An 18,736-nucleotide genomic window follows, 5' to 3' on the forward strand; every position below is an offset into this window, starting at 1 on the left:
ACACAGCAAAAATTGTACCCATCAATACATAGAAACAGTCTGTGCATACATTACAATTTGTGGTGGTAGAGGGTAAGTTGTGTTCTGTGAAATATTAAACCACCAAATTCCCTTTAGCCAGTGGGCTGTATCCAATGGTGTCCTTTGCACTGACATGTTATAGGTGGTGGTGGGGAATCAGTCTAGAACAGGCATAGGCAAACTTGGCCCTCCAGATGCTTTGGGACTACATCTCCCATCATCCCTAGCTAACAGGACAAGTGCTCAGGGATGATGGGAGTTGTAGGCCCAAAACATCTGGATGGCCGAGTTTGCCTATGCCTGGTCTAGAACATATCCATGGGTCCCTTCTAGGCCAGTGATTTTGTATCAAGGAGGCTTAGAAACTAGCAGGAGAGGCCGCTGAACTAGTCAGACTTGTTTCTATGTAATAAAATGGCCTTAGCTAGCAGTTAAGTATCACCATTTACATGTCCAAAGAATCTGTCCTGTTGCTATGGAGACAAGTGGGTGGGCTTTTTCCCACTTCACCAGTCTGAATGCCACCTCATCCTCCGCAACTGCACCAGGCATTCTTAGCCTGTTCCTTAATCAGGGCCAGATTATCAATCTCCACTGGATAAACAACAACAACCTTGAAGTGCAGGGCCAAGTACAGATATTTAAGAACTTCTGATGTAGAGGAAAGGGGAACATTTTCCCCAGACCACAGCTCTTGGCACGAGCTCTCAGTTTCCCTTCCATAACTCCATGTGTCACTTCAAGTGCATGAAGTACAGCTATCTCCTCAAACAGAACGAGAAGTCAAAGGTCTGATCAACTCTTTGTTTTTTACTCCACTCCAGCCTACCAAGTGCAGTAGCAAAACAAGAAGTCTACACATGTCCTGTGCTGCTCTGTATTTTTTGAGGGGATCAGCTAAGTACAATCCTCATAGAGACAATGCATTGTGTATCCGACAAAAGGTACAAAAGAGCCCGTATCTGCGTGAACCTAAAGCCTCAAATGCAGAGTTTTTGTTGACAACAGACAATTTGCTGACAGCTAACACCTCATATAATGCCCTATTATTCCTACGCAGCCTGTATGAGGTTCAGAGCCTGTGCTTCTATAGCCAATTCAACATTGGGAGCTTTGATACACAGCTTCAAAACAATTATTTACCAAAATAAATAAATTAAAAAATTAAACACCTGCAATTTTCCACTGGAAAGCATGCCATGTTGGGTTGCTCAGGACTGGATTAAAGAAAGTGGTCCCCCTAAACCCCACTTTCTGATCTAGCAGTATTAATTCACATAGAAAATAGGATCACAGAACCCTCACTTTTGCCCGGTCTGGGTACTCCTGCATTAGCTGTACAAACTTTTATGTTCAAGGGTATTCTGATTCTTGCACGGGGGGGACCACAGCTTTCACGGAGGATAGTAGTCCTAAAATGCAGGGGATTTAAAAAGAGCTCGGTGCAGGGAGCAAACCGGGATTACAGTATTCCTGGTGGGAAATACCTGGACACTTTGAGTACTTTGCTCAGCTGATAGTAATGCTCAGTGGAATGGGGAGGGAAGCATTTTGTTGTGATCCCACCCCCCTCACCCTGCATCTACTCTAGATCTGCTAGAGAGTTGGGGGATCCTCTAGGACAGATTGAGGGGAACATGGTGGTGGGCAGCTACAGAGGAGAGGGGAATAAGTGGAACTTGCTTCTCTCCTTGCTCTGCTGACGGAAACCTTACTATCTGCTGAACAACACTGTGATACAAACCTTTCTGTGCTGCCAGGGCCTCTGTTTAACTGCAGCTTTCCAGCTTTCTCAGCACAATAGTTAATCCAGCTATAATGCCAATAAAACGATGCACAGAAAGGGAAGGCAACCAACCCCCTTTCCACCCTCTGTAGAGGGAGTGAAAGTATGATTGAGTGTTGCTGAGGGGAAAACCTTCCCTTTCCCTGATAAATCACTAGGGGGTGAAAGGAGGCCTTGAACTCCCTTTTAGTATATAAATATTAACTATAGTTAATCTTCATTATTAAAGTGTTATACTGGCATCCCACCAAGGGATTGTGAGGGAATACTGTATATAACCCATATTTCATTTTTTAAAAAATCACAATATACTTATAGGAATATAAGTAGGTGTGCTGAATTGTGGCTGCATATTCAGGATGTTCTTTATCTTGCTGCTATTACATGTTTTGCAAAATGTAGTTTTTGATGGTGTTTTTAGGGCATTTATCTTTACCACAGTACAGAAAGGAACATCTTAAGCTATGTTCCCCAGGCCATCACTTCATTTTAGGGGCCAGCTACACTGTTTCCTGTAGAAATCAGACCTGGGCTCCTGAGCCTTCCTGGATCAGGCCAAAGGCCCATCAGTCCACTATTCCATTCTACCACATTCTGTTCTCACTGATGCCTATGAGGAGCCCACAAGCAGGAGATGGGCACAAATGATTCTCTCACACAAGGCCAGTCCTTTTCTTTAGCCAAGCTGGTACATTGGTCTCTGGTGGTGCCCTCCCAGACCCCTGAACGTCATTGTCTGCCCAGCCCTGCTTCCATCACTGCCCACCAGCTGCTCCCACTCATCTAGCAAGGCTGTCCATCACTCCCTCCACCTCCTGTCTGCCTCATTTTAGGAAGGGCCAAGGGTGTCTTTTCTCAGAGCAAGGCATCCTGGATGACGTGGCTGGAAGTATGCCTGTGTTGCAATCATGGTTTGCTGCAGACGCTACAAATTTAGGGGAATGGCTTAGGTTATCAAATAATGTTTACTATTTGCTAAATTTAAGCAGCATTTCTTACTGCTGCAGTAAACCATCTTGCCCAGGATTTTCCACACTGAGGAAGGACTTTTTAAAGAGAATGACAGGAAGGAAGGAGGTCACAGAGAGCCAGTGGCATATTGTGGGTTGCCGGTGCCCAGGGCAAGGCAAGTATCCTTGGCACCACCTGCCGATAGGCTGGAATGAAGGGGTAGTAGCTTGGTGACCTACCTGAGTGCCAGCTGCGGTGCCCAATGAGTGTTGAGCATGGTAGAGAGTGAGAAGGGGGATTGGTCGGGAGTGGGTATATTTCTAAAGTCCATGTAGAGGGTGCCTTAGCAACCAGCTGTTACCCAAATCCCTTCCTCAGTCTGCCCATTGAACACTGGGATATATTCTGTGTGATAGGGAGGGTGCACTATGTATTATTTATTATTACTACATTCTATTTTTTTTCCTTTTAAATTTTGTGCCCCTAATAATTTTGCACCCGGGACAACTGTCCCTGTGGCCCCACCCATGCTACACCACTGTAGAGAGATTGCATTCTTACACTGGTTTTGTATGTTAAGCATTTAGTTTATTAAATGGTTAGATTAATTTATTGAAAACTCCCTATCATCAACTAAAAATGTGTCCTCAGGTAATCAGGAAGAAGGTATAACAAAATAAAACTACACATAAATGAGAAATCAAAGAGAGGTAGCTTTTTGTTTGCTGCTATTTAAGATTAGTCACTCTCACTGTAGGCGATAGCTATTTATGGGTAGATGGTGACCTGGCTACAAGCCCACACTGGGAAGGAATGTTTCATTTTATTCAATGGCAAACTGTTGGCAAGCCAATGACAGTTCCAGCAGGCTTCTGAAGAAGTCCAATATTTAGATCAGGTGGTGGTGGTGCAAAGTATTGGGTTAAAAATGATATTAGATTGTTAGGGTTCTGGATGATTGGGTGAGAAAGAGAACATCTAATTATAGCTATAATTTAGCATTATTATTATTTTCTCAAAAAAGAAACACATCAGAAAAACCTTCATCTGGGGGTCAGTGCATATTTAGCCACATTTATTCTTGATGAGGAGGCTAGGACACTATTACTAATGGCAGTAGTAAGAGTTGCATTTATCATTGCTGTTAGCATAACCCTGCCAAAGATATGCCTCGCAATTCATTACAGTAGGTGAGTTGGTTACATATTTTCAACTGAAACCAATGAGACTTTCAGTTGCTTAGGTTTGGCTTGTGCAGAAGGCCACTTACACAGAGGGGCTTTCACAACCATCCCTCACTGCACCCCTTGTGCCCGAGGTGCCACATCCTTAAGACTGCAGTTCTGTGCACTCTAGTAGGTGCTGTTTGGAGTGTTTCTGAGTAATAATAATAATAATAATAATACTTACTGTGTTGTATTTATGTTATATTTATTAAGCACCAGATATAAAGAAATGCAATAATAAAAGGTGCACCTTCAGAGCAATGTGTATATTATGCTAAAGATAAATTAGTTTTCTCTTTTTCTATTATTAAACATGTTAGTTCCTCCAATATACCTCCTTCTATTGATAAGCGATTCTTTTTCTGAACTACCAAATGCCAATACTTTAATGTTTATACATTTGCTCAGAATTTCACACGAACTGGTATAGCACATATTTCACAGGAGACTTACAGAATTTAATATCTGCATTTATTTGATTTACTGAAAACGGTTGTTTATTTCTGGATCATTCTTAATAGGTTTGATTGGTTTTGCTCGTTTTGTAACTGGATTTGTAATGGCTTTTAGTCAAATATAATAAATGATTGATTGATTGATATTTATAAATACCCAAGCTGTGCACAAGTAGACATATGTCTTTAAAATGTCAACACAGTCAAAATCTGCTTCTCAGATCTCCAGGAGACAGTCAGCACCCAAAGATGCTGTTAGCTTTTCCAGAGCTCAAAACCCAGCATTTTAACTCTAACTTCAGTCAGTGCTTTATGTGCACTGGCTTACATAATCTCCACCAAGAGTATGTGTGAGAGAAAGACATGCTTTTCCTTTCCAGAATAGTTGCTGGCTACTTTTTAGTCATCTCCTGTCCAAGTGGTTTGATCACTTTAGCAGACTCTTTCCCAGACTCCAACCTTATGATAATAAAATCACTGAGTTGGAAGGGACCTCCATCAGTACTATTAAGGTATCAAGAAAACAATATAAATTTTAAATAAAACAAATACTGTAGGTCATAATGACCAGATGGATTATTGGCAGATTTACATCAAACCTTTGAATAAATAGTTATGCCTGTTTTGCTTAATTATATCAGGCAGACTGGTAAGATGCTTAGCACCTAAAACAAAGTAAATATAGTACTGATACCAAAACCTGATGAAATTCTAGAATGATCAGAATCTTAAAGACCAATACCATTAATAATGACAGATTATAATGTTCTAAACTCTCTTTTGACAGCTAGATCAAGGAGTATTTTTAAAAATTATGCTAGTACAGAAGACAAAAATGGATTTATAAAGAGAATAAAGTCAAAGGACAGACTAATGTGGTACAAAGTATAAACTCTAATAAGAGGCTCATCATACTATACTTTTAGATGCTGAAAAGGCTTTTGACAGAGTAGAATGGGGTTTCTTAAAGCAAGTGTTGGTGAAGAACAGTAATTGGATAAATATATACAGTGGAACCTTGGGTTGTGAACGTGATCTGTGCGGGAGGCACGTTCGCAACCCGCAGCGTGTTTGAGCACGCGCGAATCGCAATTCGGTGCTTTTGTACATGTGCAAAGCGCGATGTAGCACTTCTGCACATGCGTGAGTGCCGAAACCCGGAAGCAACCAGTTCCAGTATTTCCGGGTTCAGTGCGCTACGCAACCCGAAAATGCGTAACCTGAAGCGTCTGTAACCCGAGGTACCATTGTATATGACAAACTAACCACCATAATTGCAGCAAATGGCTGTTTAACCAACTTCAAAGAGAGGTTCATAAGGGAACACTTTATTACCTTTATTTTAAAATTCAACTTATTTCTTGCTTCCACCACTAGCAGTGACAGCAGCCTTCATTTACTCTGCTCTCCCTTCCAACATGCAAAATCAGGAGTGGAAAGGGGGAGTGCAGGAAAGGGCTTGCAATTCTCCCACTTTCTTTGGAGGTGCAAAGGAAAGCCCTTTACGCTCCTCCTCCTCCTCCTGTGTGCCACTGATGATGGAGGGGCAAAGGAGAAGGCAGGATTACAAATAGTATTCAAAGCCTCCCTCAGCTTCTTTCTGTTTCCTATGTCCCAGTGTGTATCTTTTAACATCTACACATTGGGAAACGTTTGCTTAAGTAATGAGATAATATCAGATCCTCAGGCTTCGAACCTAACTCATCCTCTTAAAGCATGCTTACTGGTGAAACATGGATTCTAACTTGTGTTAATAAATACAGAAATGCAAGCTCATTATTATTTTGGATTGATACAGCGTACACTGGTGGCATAAGATAGTATGTGCACTAGCATAAACTTGCTTCAGTTCTGTATTCAGTGCTGTTAAACCATTGTATTTGGACTGATGATTCTATCGCTAGGACATTCTGTGCTACAGCATTCCGGATTTAGATGTCTGCTATAACTATCTCCCCCACAGTGGGTCTAGGCACTATTATTATAGAGAGATCCTACCTGTCGAAGGCTTTGTTTTAAAGGGAACGGAAATCGTGTTCTACCTGAGCTATAAATACATCATGTTTCTTTAGGGATGCTTGGCATTTGTTGAAGGATGGAAGCCAGCTTGAGTAAACCTTTTGAGAAAGAATGCAGGATATCAACGATAAAAAAGAAACAAAAATTGGGTCAAAGTAGACATGACAATAATTGTGTGAATGTGATTACTCTGGAATATTTATTTTGTTATGTTTCCCCTAGGATTTTGTCCTATAGGTAGGTCTTACGTTTCCCCAAACCTGCCCATGTGCCATTGATCTTAAATTGTTTAAGATACTGTACTTAAAAGGATGGAAAGTACTGTATTGATTGACAGGTTATTTTTCTAGTGTAATGTTAATAAACTGACAGCCAAGCATGTCTACTCAGAAGCCCCACTGTGCTCAACTGGACTTACTACCAGGTAAGCAGGTGTAGGATTGCAGCCTCGCGCGCTGCTTCTCCTGCATTAGCCCTGCTCCTTCTCTTCACTTTCCTCAAAATGTGAAATCCTTGCGTCTAATAGAAAAATATATCTCCTGGCAGGGCTGAGCAAAGCTGAGCATATGGGAGTTCAGCCAAAGTAACAGGGGAGCAAAGGTACAAAAGGCGAGGCAAAACGGCAGCGTGTGTGTGTGTGTGCCACTGACTCTGCCCAAGCTTAGGCTTCCTAGTAATTATGCAATGATATCTTTTAATTCTAAAGGATACCCCGAATCTGGTAACAAAACACCCCACCGAGCATCAGGGCCGTCTCTGGTTGCAGAATCGTCGGCGATGGAAACATGCCCTTGTGATGCATCCGTTGCATTGGCGAGCTACATGTTTGGTCCGGACTCGGGAGGGGCAGAGGGACCACGAAACTAAGGAATGGGGGTTCCAGATTCGACGGGGAGCCATAGGCGCGTGGGCAAACTTTGCCTTGGCCCCCTTTCCCCTGAGAATCGCGCCTCCCCTCTCCTCGCAACCGGCCCCTCCCCAGCCTCGGTTTCCCCACCGGCGCCTGTTCCCAAGCGCTACGCGACAACCAACCGCCGTCCCCCCCCCCCGCCCCATTCCTTTCACACACATCGGGGCTGCGTGAGCGGAGAGCTGATATTGCTGAGAGGCACCTTTCTCTCTTCCCCACCTCCCACCCCTTTCGCTTTCTTTCTCCTTCTTCGCCAGCGCCTCTCTTTCTCTCTTCCTCTCTTTTTCGCCCTTTCCTTTCGGACTTGCCTATATTTGGCGCGCCCGGAAACCGCCTGCCGGGGCTGCATCTCTTTCTTTTTCCCGCCCTCCCCCTCCTGCGCGGCTTTTGTGAGTGACACCAGCTCACATCGAGGAGGAGGAGGAGGGGAAGGCAGGAAGAAAGAGCGCGCCGGGGGGCCGGCAGGAGCGCGAGTGAGCCGCCACGGATTTTCCTCCGCGCGCAAAGAGAGAGAAGAGCGAGAGGCTCCCCGGCTCATCCGAACAGGTAATTCCAGAGCAGCTGGCGAGGGGCGGGGAGGGGCGAAGCGAGCCAGCCGTCTGTGGGGAGGCGGGTTGCCCCCCCCCCTCTCCGTCGCAGGCAAGGGATGGGCAGGGCGGAGGGGAGGGGAGCAGGGTGTTTTTGCGGGGAGGGAGGCGTGCAGGAGATGCGGGGAAGGGGCTGGCTGGGGCGTGAGAGAGACCCCCGCAGAGAGCGGCCTTGCCTGGTGGCTCTCGCCGCAGCCCCTCTGCTTGGGCGTGGGAGGCCGGAGGGGGCGGGAATCCGGAGCGAGCTACTGAGGGGGATTGATTTGGCGCGCTCTCGTGTGTGTGTGTGTGTGTGGAAGGGCTAATCTGGGTCACTGTCTCTCTCCCTCGTTTCCCTCCTCCCCCGCCCATGGGGAGCCGTGGCCTGCAGCTTCGAGGGGCCCGGTCGACTCTGAGGAACCAACCTGGAGGTTTTGCACTCCCCCCCCCCCTCCAGGATCGCATCTAGGTGTGGGTGTGACTAGCAGCCGGCTCTTTATTCAGGGCAAAACGCCACAGCTCTTAGCTGTACTGGCAATGGGTACCTGGCATGCCTCCCGGAGGGGGGGGCGGGGGAGGAGGATTGTTTTCCCCATCGTGGGCTTTGACCTGCCTTGGTCTTCAGCTCAGGCCTCAGGGACGTGCCTTGTTTCTTGCGCGCTGCTGTGATTTTGCTTCTATAGCCGCCCGCAGCAGCGGGGAGAGAAAACGCGTGGGCTTCGCCTTTTGGAGACCCGGGGTTGGTGCAGGGTGGCAACCTGACAGCGGAATTGCTAGGTCTGTGACTGATGCGTGCCTGCCTGCGTGTCTGATTTCACGCCTTTTAAGGCAACCACCTGGCTGTTTGCAGTGCTTAGGTTTCTGTTAAGGGATGCTCGTAATGGTTCACTTCGCCTAATTCTGTTTAGGGACAACACTGGACTCTCAATAAACTGTGAATCATCTAGGGCACAGGGTGGCAATGGGGCACTTGTGGGCGTGGCAGATAACCGCAAGGTGTCAACCTTCACTTCTCCCCTGCTGAAAGAAAACCTCTTTTAACCACTGGATAGCTCGCCGCCCCCCGCCCCCTTGCCACAGTGTGGGTGATGATTTGGGGAAGGTTTACAGCTGGGTGTTTTAGGAGAAATATATATGATTTTCCGTGGAGTGTCCAGAATAATCCCAAGAGTGCAAATATAGATAATTTTCAAATGTAATTTTATGAGCTGCAGGGATTGTTTGCAGGAATAGGATCGTGAGTCAGGTTCATTTGTTAGCAAATTAGATTCAGTTTTGGAGAAAGGATTTCTGTAGTGACTTCTATTAACATGACAGTATATTACAGGAAAGCCTTTGTTAGAGGAAAAAACCACAGTTATAAATAAAGCTTTGTTTAAGTCACCACAAGAAAAAGCAGGAGTGCTAGGTGATGTGATTCATTTTTCTATTAAATTACAAGAATTTATTTACTGTACTTGCATCCATTTTCCCTCCCTAATATAAAGCCAGTCATCCAAATTGTGGAGCACTGGGTTAATTCAGCTCCTTATAAAACTGCTTAATATCACATATAACCATATGGACTTCGCTTGCAAACACGTTTTTTAATCAATAAAGGGAAACTAAATTAAATTGTACTTTTAAATATTTGCTTCAGAACTTTAAAGTAAAGATTTAATAGAATAGGGTAGTATATACTTTTGAAATGTATGTAAGTCTTTTCCCTATAGAAGTAAACAAAATAAAGTTAGTTCCTGTGTCTATAGAATGGTCATCAGAGGACTTGTGGTTCATTCACTTCTTCCTTGAGTGCTGCTCTAAAGGATGTGTTGTCAGTGCTGGTACATGAATAAAAGATGTTCTCTTAATTAAATAAAAATGAAAAGGGGCTGTGCATTATTCACTACTGCACTAAGGCTAATGCATTACTGGCCTTGGGTGTCTAGCGTGGACCGTGGTTCTAGCAGCAGTGAAAGGATATACCTAAGGGACAACACCATTCCATATATATTATATATAGCCAATTGGAGTAGTCTTAGTTGATTGCTGGTTCAAATCAAGCTTTTGTAATAGAGCATAATGGAAGATTCAAAGCCCTGATTATTAGGTACTGAAGGTGTTGTGCCATTTGGAAAATGTGAATGATAGCAGCGGATTAGTTAATATAAGAACATAATAATAGGCCAGCTGCATCAGACCAAAGACATTATTATTATTATTATTATTATTATTATTATTATTATTTATACCCTGCCCATCTGGTTGAGTTTCCTTGGCCACTCTGGGCAGCTTACAGCATGTCTAATCCTGTTCTCACAGTGGCCAGCAAGGTGCCTCTGAGAAGCCCTCAAGGAGGTCCTGAGCTCAATAGTACTTCTGTCATGATCCCCAGCAACTGAGGCACGTGCCCTTGACACTTGACCATTGCCATCATGACTAGTAGCCATTGACAGCCTCGGTCTCTGTGATTTTGTCTTAATTCCCTTTTAAAGCTTTCCAGGCTTTCTGTCACTATGTCTTGTGGTAGCAACTTCCACAGCTCACCTGTGCACTGAGTGAGGAATCACTTCCTTTTACCTGTCCAGAATCCCCCAGCACTTACCTTCATTGACTGACCCTGTGTTCTAGTATAATGAGGGAGAGGGAGGGAAATGGTCTGTTTTTACATACGGTGCATAATTTTCCGTACCTCTGTCGTGTTCCCCCTTTCTCATCTTTTCTTTCCTAAACTACAAAGTCTCAAGGGGGAAACTACTCAAGCTCATGGGGGAGTTGCATCACTCTGGCTGCCTTTTTCTTCACCTTCTCCATCTGCAACAGCCTTTCTGAAGTGCAATGACCAGAACCACACACAGTATTCTGAGTCTGGATGCACCATAGATTGGTGCAAAGGCACCATTAGTTTGGAATGGATAAGAAGCTGAAGTGGGGAAGCCTTGACATGAGGGGAGAATTGACAAACACAGGTTACTTCCAGACAATGAGCATTTGCTGTAGTTCGTTCATGGGAAGGTTAGATGACCACAGGGCAAAGCAAGTGTTATCTTACACTTTCCAAGGCATTTCACCCATTGCATTCCTTTTCTCAAAAAGTCTGAGGGAAATAGGTTCTGCAAAACCTCCCAATCAACTAAAATAATAATAATAATAATAATAGTAATAATAATAATAATAATACTTTTATTATTTATATCCCACCCATCTGGCTGGGTTTCCCCAGCCACTCTGGGTGGCTCCCAGCAGAACACTAAAAGCAGAATAAAACAACAAATATTAAAAACTTCCCTAAACAGGGCTGCCTTCAGATGTCTTATACAAGTCAGATAGTTGTTTATTTCCTTGACATCGGATGAGAGGGCGTTCTACAGGGCGGGCGCTACTACTGAGAAGGCCCTCTGTCTGGTTCCCTGTAACCTCACTTCTCACAGTGAGGGAACTGCCAGAAGGCCCTCGGCGCTGGACCTCAGTGTCCGAGCAGAACAATGAGGGTGGAGATGCTCCTTCAGGTATACAGGACCGAGGCTGTTTAGGGCTTTAAAGGTCAGTACCAACACTTTGAATTGTACTTGGAAATGTACTGGGAGCCAGTGTAGGTCTTTAAGGACCAGTGTAATATGGTCTCGGTGATTGAATCCCACCTGAAAATACTGGCAGTCTGCAAGTGCCCACCATGGTCCCCTTGCTGGTCTTTGGAATATTCTTCATTCTTTTGCAAAAAGCTCCTGGAACATAGGATGCTTTGGTTCTCTTCCTGGATGTACAGCTGACTCAGTTCAAGGCCATTGGCAACTTGCTTATCGTTTATTTCCTTATGTATACAATGAGTTATACTGAGGTAATTATTTTGAGTGCCTCTTCTATTGACACACAGTTTAATTGAGATCTGACTACTTTCCTCCCAACCTGATTTGCCACTATTGTTTACTTCATGCTGAGCAAAATGTAGCCACCCCACTTTACTTGCAAATAGTAGTGAGTGTGGAGGTTGCCAGATTTGAACAGGATATTTTAGTCTGTTTTTCTTCAAGGAGAAAGATGCAGTTACCATGAAATGTACTCTTTACACTAGTTGTTCTGGGATTCTGGAATAACTTGTTGGATTGTCCAGCAATATGGAATGAACTGTGAAATCTACAGGACTAGGGACAAGTAATTGTGGTAGTCCTAAAAGTAATGTAAGATATATATGTGGAAGATAAATATTATTATTTGGTGGCAAATTGTGTATATATAGGAGAGGTGTCTCAATGCTTGTAAGAAGCAGTTTTAAGCTGGAACAGGTGTTCTGCTGATGTTTTTAGGCAAAAGATCATTAGCCTGTTTTTCCATATATGATGAAAAATAATTATAATAATTAATCATTCTGGAATACTATTCAAAATCTTTTTTAAAATTCTTAATTGTCTTCAATTCAATTAGATTTTCAAATGGACATTAGATTTACCAGTCCTCCTTCTTTGATCTGGTCACTTAAGTTTAGTATCCATGGTATAACATATATATGTATATGTTCCCATTATTAGAGTTCAGCAGGGCAATTTGCTTGCTTCCAGGAATTGGACTAGTGGCATGTAATTAAATGGATTACAAGCCTTTCAGAATGCTTAATTACAAGAAAAGGTCTGAGCTTAATGCATGGGAGGGAAAGGGTACTCTAAACTCTGCATGGCGATTGGTGGAGAAGATACTTAAAATGTTACACTTCGTTGGCTGCAAAGAGAAAATGAAAAGCAGCATTATACATCAGGTGCATGGACTAGCAAAGTTGGTTGCCTTGGTAACTTTAAGTCAATCATTCTAACAGAGACTGACAATCTGGTTGCTACAGTACGAGAAGTTATTATTCCTAAGTGTAAAAAAGCAAGCACTTCCATATGAATGCATTTACAAGGAATTGCTGTTCGAAAACAGAAGTGCCCATCACCTGCAGCAAACCACGTGGTTTGCAGTGTGTGGGTGCACTCATGCATGCACGGGTGGATGGAGATTTCCATTTAGTGGCTGTTCATTCACAAAGACTAATGGGACTAGCAAGAAAATTAAAACAACTGTCATGGTAAAACAGCGATGACAGGGTTGGTCACCTTTAACAGAGCTGGACTTCCTGTTTCCCTGCTATCGTTGCTGATGGGGCATCCCTTAGAAGCACTGTTTCAGCGAGTCAGTACTGTAGAAAAATTATGCACTCTTGAAAACAAGAGAGTTGGAAAAGAGTTTTAAAAAATACAATTGATTTGAATTTAATTTGATTCCTAAGATAACTATGCACCATGGGCCACAGTGCCTCAACTCTCCCATTTCTGGTTTAAAGATTAATCTAGCACCATGAACAAAAAGGAGAAAAATTATGGGAGCATCTTTCCTAAACAGAGATGGAAGAGTTACCATGGCCAACATGCAGCCAGGTCAGGGGCAGAAGTGCTGCTCCATTTTCTGAGCGGAAGACCCTCTGGTGGGATGGCATGTCCTTGGGGTCCTTGGTACACTCATGGAAAACACTCTGGGCATAAATATCCTGGTGAAGGTGTTCTGCCAGTGGCAGATCCTAAAATGTGGCATTTGGGGGGTGTGCATGTTGTGGGAGTCCATGGATCCAGAGGATGCTAAGCCTCTTCCTTCCCCCTACCCAAACAACCCTTGAAACTACATCCGCCCTAGAAATGACATAACTCATTTTCTTCCATTGCAGTTAATGGGTGGAGGGGTGGAAAGAAGAAAAGAAGAAACAACTACCTTCCTCCCTGACTGCAGTTACCTGGCCAGGTTTTGGACATGGCGGTTGCTCTGCTATGGGTTCTCCCCACTTTCACAATAGCATTTCCCTGTTAATGTGTTAGCCTTAGAGCTTAATTCTTGCTGTGCCACTTCTTCAGCTGAAAAGACTTAAGGGCTGTATCCAACTAACCCATTGCACTAGTGGAAGCCTGTACAAGGATTCCTACTATTGCATTGGGACTCCCCCCCCCCCCACTCCACAAACCTGCTCTGGAGGAGGGAGGAGAGGGGGGAGTGTTAGGTAAGCAGAACTGCTTGCACTGCACTGATAGAACAATCTACTTAGTGCTATGATGACCTCTCAGTATGATTGTCTTATTTTGTATTTTTTTTTAAAAAAAGTAAGAGTTCTAGTATTGCATAATTGACGATGCATAGAGACTTACATGTCTAGGTGGGATGCTTCACTTAGTAGGCTAAAGTGTTCACAACCTTACATTAAAAATGTGAAATGCGTGAAACTTGTGAAATAAGTTACAGAGGTTATAGTACTTGGTCAAGGCGGGATATTTGACTTGTTTCTATGTTATATAAGAGAAATCAAATGTTAACTGTTGGAAATCCTTTTTTAAAAAAAGCAACAACAGCCAAATATATTTGTAACATGATATTAAAAAAACCACAGAAGCCTTGATGATAGTACCTGTTAACTGTATGAAGGAGTTCCAGTTCTCTGAAATTCACACATGAAATGAAACAGCTAATATTATTTGTGTATTTCTTTAGCTTTTCCAGGATGGCAGAAATGGCTTTGATTGAGAGGTTGGAGAATGCTGTGGTTAGGCTTGAATCTCTGCTATCAGATTCACACAGGCTTGCGGGGATGGAATGTGGAACTGTCAATGGCGTCAATGGAGGTATGGTTCCGTCTTTCAAGAAGCTGTATTCATAATTTCGAATGTTGGGAACTGAACTACTAAATGCCATGTGCTGGTAGCATTTGTTCTAAAAGAAGCTGGATGATTCCCAGCCGCCCCCACCCAGCTCTTAAATTAGCAATAAGGAATATTTTGTGGGCTCAGACAGAAAATGGCCGATGTCAGCTTTAATTATAATTTAATGGACCACGGAAAAGATTTTTCTATTAAATGTGTTGTCGATGGATTGCATTTAGCAGTGTCCCTTGAGTTAGCAGAGACATCCATCAGTGGAATAGAAAGGCAGGCAATTTTTGATGGTACCCTCTCCTCCAGTGGTCTCCAGGCAGCTCCAAAATCTGCTCCAGAGGGGAACCCATTGGATCACCATGGGGACTGTAGGACGGGAGAGGGAATTGGGAAAACTGGCCTCCCCAGTCCATTGACAGAAGTCTTCACTAGATCAAAGAGTCTTCTGTCAGCATGAGGTACACCATTCGATACAACCCAGTGGTTCAAGTGTCTATTGATCTTTCAGTGTTACTGTTTAGATTGTTTTTTTAATAATGAATAACTGCTGAATCAGACAGAAATTAGCATAAGAGATACTGGTTCTGTTTTCTAACTTCCGGAGATTTGTTCTGTACAGTGTGTTCTGTATGTATTTAATGTTGCATACAAATGTAAGCCTCGTTATTATTTACTTTTATTTGTTTTGCTTATTCTGACTTACCACAGCAATACATTGGTTCAAAAGTTATTATAACTATCTTCCACATGCATTGATATGATGCTGTAAGCCATATTTTAGTACAATTTTCACAGCATTCATTCATTTGCCTTATCATAACAGTTTGTGAATTTACAGATGAATGTATCAAAATGTCTTTGTTCACTTTTTAAAGGGGAGACGCAAGAAATAACCAGGAAGTAACCCTGGGCTTAGAGCCAGGCCTGAGAGCTTTTAGCATTTCCTAACAGATCTCCTGCTCTGACTGTTACCCATGCAGCTCCCCTGAAATTGCACAAGTCACAGTCTCACTGCTGCTATCCAGCACTCCTACCTCTCAAAACCAAACTAGATCTATTAGCATATGTTTATTTAACACACAGCCTTTAAATAATGCACTGGCATCATTACATGTACATAGCTGGAGGGGTTGATCATTACTAGAATCACAGCAGGCATGGAGTGGTAGAATTTAACCCTTTCCTTCCCTGTTCCCATCCTGAGGCAAATCCCTCTTATGAAGCCAGAATTTGGTGGGTAGGGGATTCTGTGTTATTTTTAACCCACCAGTGCCACAAACTTGTGGAGGTTTGGGTATCTTCATATTCTTCATATTCTACCAGGCATCTCCAAATGTCAAGGATCTGGCTTACCAGTCTTTCCCCAAAATGTATTAAAATTCTACCTTGGTTCTTTTGGTTTTATATTTTGATTTTGTTCTGTGAACCGCCCTGAGACCTCCAAGTATGTAAATCCAATTATTATTATTATTATTATTATTAAGCCATACAAAAGTACATTTCTTCTTCAGTCACTCTACCCGAAAAAGGAAGAAGTGATGGAAATGAAATTATAACAAAAATAAGGAGATGAATGCAATGATAGGGAAACGGGAACCAGTGAAGAACAGAATGACAACAAGAAGAGGCATGAAAAGTCAAAGAGGAAAAAGAGTTCTGCTCAGCAAGTAAAAGGAAAAACAGAAGAAAAGAAAACATAAGTCTACACAGTATAGCAACTGTAGTAATTTAGAGACATTTCCTCACAAGAAGCATTGGGATGGGAGTTTAGAGATAATCCTGGGAAAAGGGGGTGAGGGGGTGGAGCCTGACTAGCTGAAGAACCTTCAGTGGAAAACTTGTTGTAACTGATAATTAATAAAACCACCCGGTTAACCCCTTTCTCAAGATATTGAGCCTAAGCTTATTGTATCTAGTGCATTCAGGCATCCAACATGCTGGACTTATGCCAAGGACACTCAACTGTGCTAAAGTAGAAGTAGGAATTAATGACAGAAAAATGTCAAAGAAGCAAAAGAACGAAGAGGAGAAGAAAAAGTGGCAGAATCTGTTAAGAAAGAGGAGAAAGCAAAGAGGGAAAAAGAGAATGCGATCAGCAGTGAGAAAGAAGGTCAAGAAGGAGAAATGTTTATGACATTTTTGGAACTGCTCAGTATCCTTGTTTTCTGTGACCTTGCCTCGTATATGTGTGGTCATTTTTCACAAACTGGCATACAGCTCTAACCACCGAATTATCCTCTTTGGTTTACCTCATTCTGTTTCCCAAGGATTTGATGAAATACAGCATCTTCCCTCTCTTACTTGAGTTAAAACTGGATTTAATTATAGAACCACAGAGTGGTTTATTAGAATCTAAAACATGCTGTCATAAATCAAGAAGTTAGTCCTGAAAGTGGGAAGCAGAGTTGGTAGCTACCATTTGAACTCACCGTGAAGCCTGCCACTTGCTTTAAAAGAAAGAAACAAAACATACACAAAATGGAAATTGTTTCGTTCAACATGAAATATCTATAGAGGAGGAGGATGCAAGGAAAGGCTATGCGAGAACATAGCATATCATTTGTCAGATAGATGGGAGCCCAGAAATTCTTTAAGCTTAAAGGTGGGAGAGAGAAAAGAATGATACAAAACAGACAGCCTATTCACAGGTAATATTGAGAGTCTGCAAGTGAAAAGAATGGGAAGCCATTGGTTATTGTCATTTGTGTTTTTATATTGTAAGCCACCCTGTGATCTTCAGATGAAAATAATAATAATAATTGGCATCCTATTTCCTTTTCAAATGTGTTGGGGGTTGTTGTTTTTATTTTGATTGTGTATTTTGTGGTTTTATATTCTGATTTTATTCTGTGAACCGCCCTGAGACCTGCAGATATAGGGTGGTATATAAATTTAAACAAACAAATAAATAAACATTTTACCCTCTCAAAATACTTTCTGTTTTACACTGGATCACACATGTTAGCATTCAAATACAGTTCACTCAAGACAGTACTCATGGTTATTACCGTATTTTTTTATAAGACTCACTTTCCCCCCCAAAAAAGTAAGGGGGAATGTGTGTGTGTCTTATGGAGCGAATGCAGGCTGCGCAGCTATCCCAGAAGCCAGAACAGCAAGAGGGATTGCTGTTTTCACTGCGCAGTGATCCCTCTTGCTGGTCTGGCTTCTGAGATTCAGAATGTTTTTTTTCTTGTTTTCCTCCTCCAAAACTAGGTGCGTCTTGTGGTCTGGTGCGTCTTATAGAGTGAAAAATATGGTAATCTAAGACTCCATTATGAGAAAAGCCCAGAAGGACAACTGTCTAATTGTTTGTTTGTTTGTTTGTTTAGCACATTTGTACCCTGCTCTTCACAGCCAAAGAGACTCCCATAGTGGCTTACATACAGTCAGTTAAAACAAGACAGGCCCTGCCTACAGACTTACTATCTAAAAGATGACACACAATGGAAGGGGGCCATGGGGGGAAGAGGAATAAAGCAAACTCAGGTGCCGGTTCTTAAATAGTAGCTCTTATAATGATCAGCCGGCATAGAAACAGTTCAGGGCCAAAAGCCCTAAGTAGTTGATCTTTCCTAGTCTGCATCTGTATTGGAATTGTTTTAAATATGTTTTTATTTTATTTTTATTGCTTTCTGTTCTCCACCCTAAGCTCCTTTGGGAGGAAGGGCAGGAAATAAAGTTAATACATACATAAATTTGATAAAATGAATGACTAAATAAATAAATGCCACAGGCCAGCACTCAAATCACACGCTGCTGTTTCGGTTTCTGATGTAGAAATGCTTCTATGAAACATCTTCCAGTCGTGTTGCATTTTAATCTTAGATGTAAAAGCATTCAAAATGTATGAATCTTCTCAGCCAGATCTAGTGAAGTTCTGTTTTCCTGCAGATGTAGCACCGCATGTCGAAGCCTTTGATAGGATCATAAAGGGGAGTGTAGCTGAGTTTCTAAGAAATAGCAAGATCCTTGATGGTGATGTGAAGACACATGTAAGTATTTCTCTTTTTACCATCTGATTGTATACAGCAACTGTGATTTTCTCAAAAAAATAAAAATAAATACAGGTCTGGCTCCATAAGCAAATTGTAGTGTTTATTGTTTATACATTTATTCCTATAGCAATGGCTGAGCCCAAAATCTTACTATTTCTCT

The 18,736-nt window shown here is 42.5% G+C and overlaps 1 protein-coding gene across 2 annotated transcripts in view; it reads left to right on the forward strand.

Moving 5' to 3' along the window:
• Nucleotides 1–7,291: 7,291 nt before the first annotated feature.
• The window catches only part of CAP2 (cyclase associated actin cytoskeleton regulatory protein 2), a 39,503-nt gene continuing 28,058 nt past the window's right edge, over nucleotides 7,292–18,736 (forward strand). Inside the window, exons 1-3 of one of the 2 annotated variants that reach the window (XM_083449535.1) lie at nucleotides 7,292–7,914; nucleotides 14,418–14,548; nucleotides 18,473–18,573. In XM_083449535.1, the coding sequence (XP_083305661.1) occupies nucleotides 14,428–14,548; nucleotides 18,473–18,573 (222 nt within the window). In that variant the 5' untranslated portion in view covers nucleotides 7,292–7,914; nucleotides 14,418–14,427. The remainder of the gene's footprint in view (nucleotides 7,915–14,417; nucleotides 14,549–18,472; nucleotides 18,574–18,736) is intronic. The other variant, XM_083449536.1, reaches the window with a different exon arrangement.

The sequence above is a fragment of the Podarcis tiliguerta genome (genome assembly GCF_965153285.1).
Source record: "Podarcis tiliguerta genome assembly, chromosome: 7".
NCBI lineage: Eukaryota > Metazoa > Chordata > Lepidosauria > Squamata > Lacertidae > Podarcis > Podarcis tiliguerta.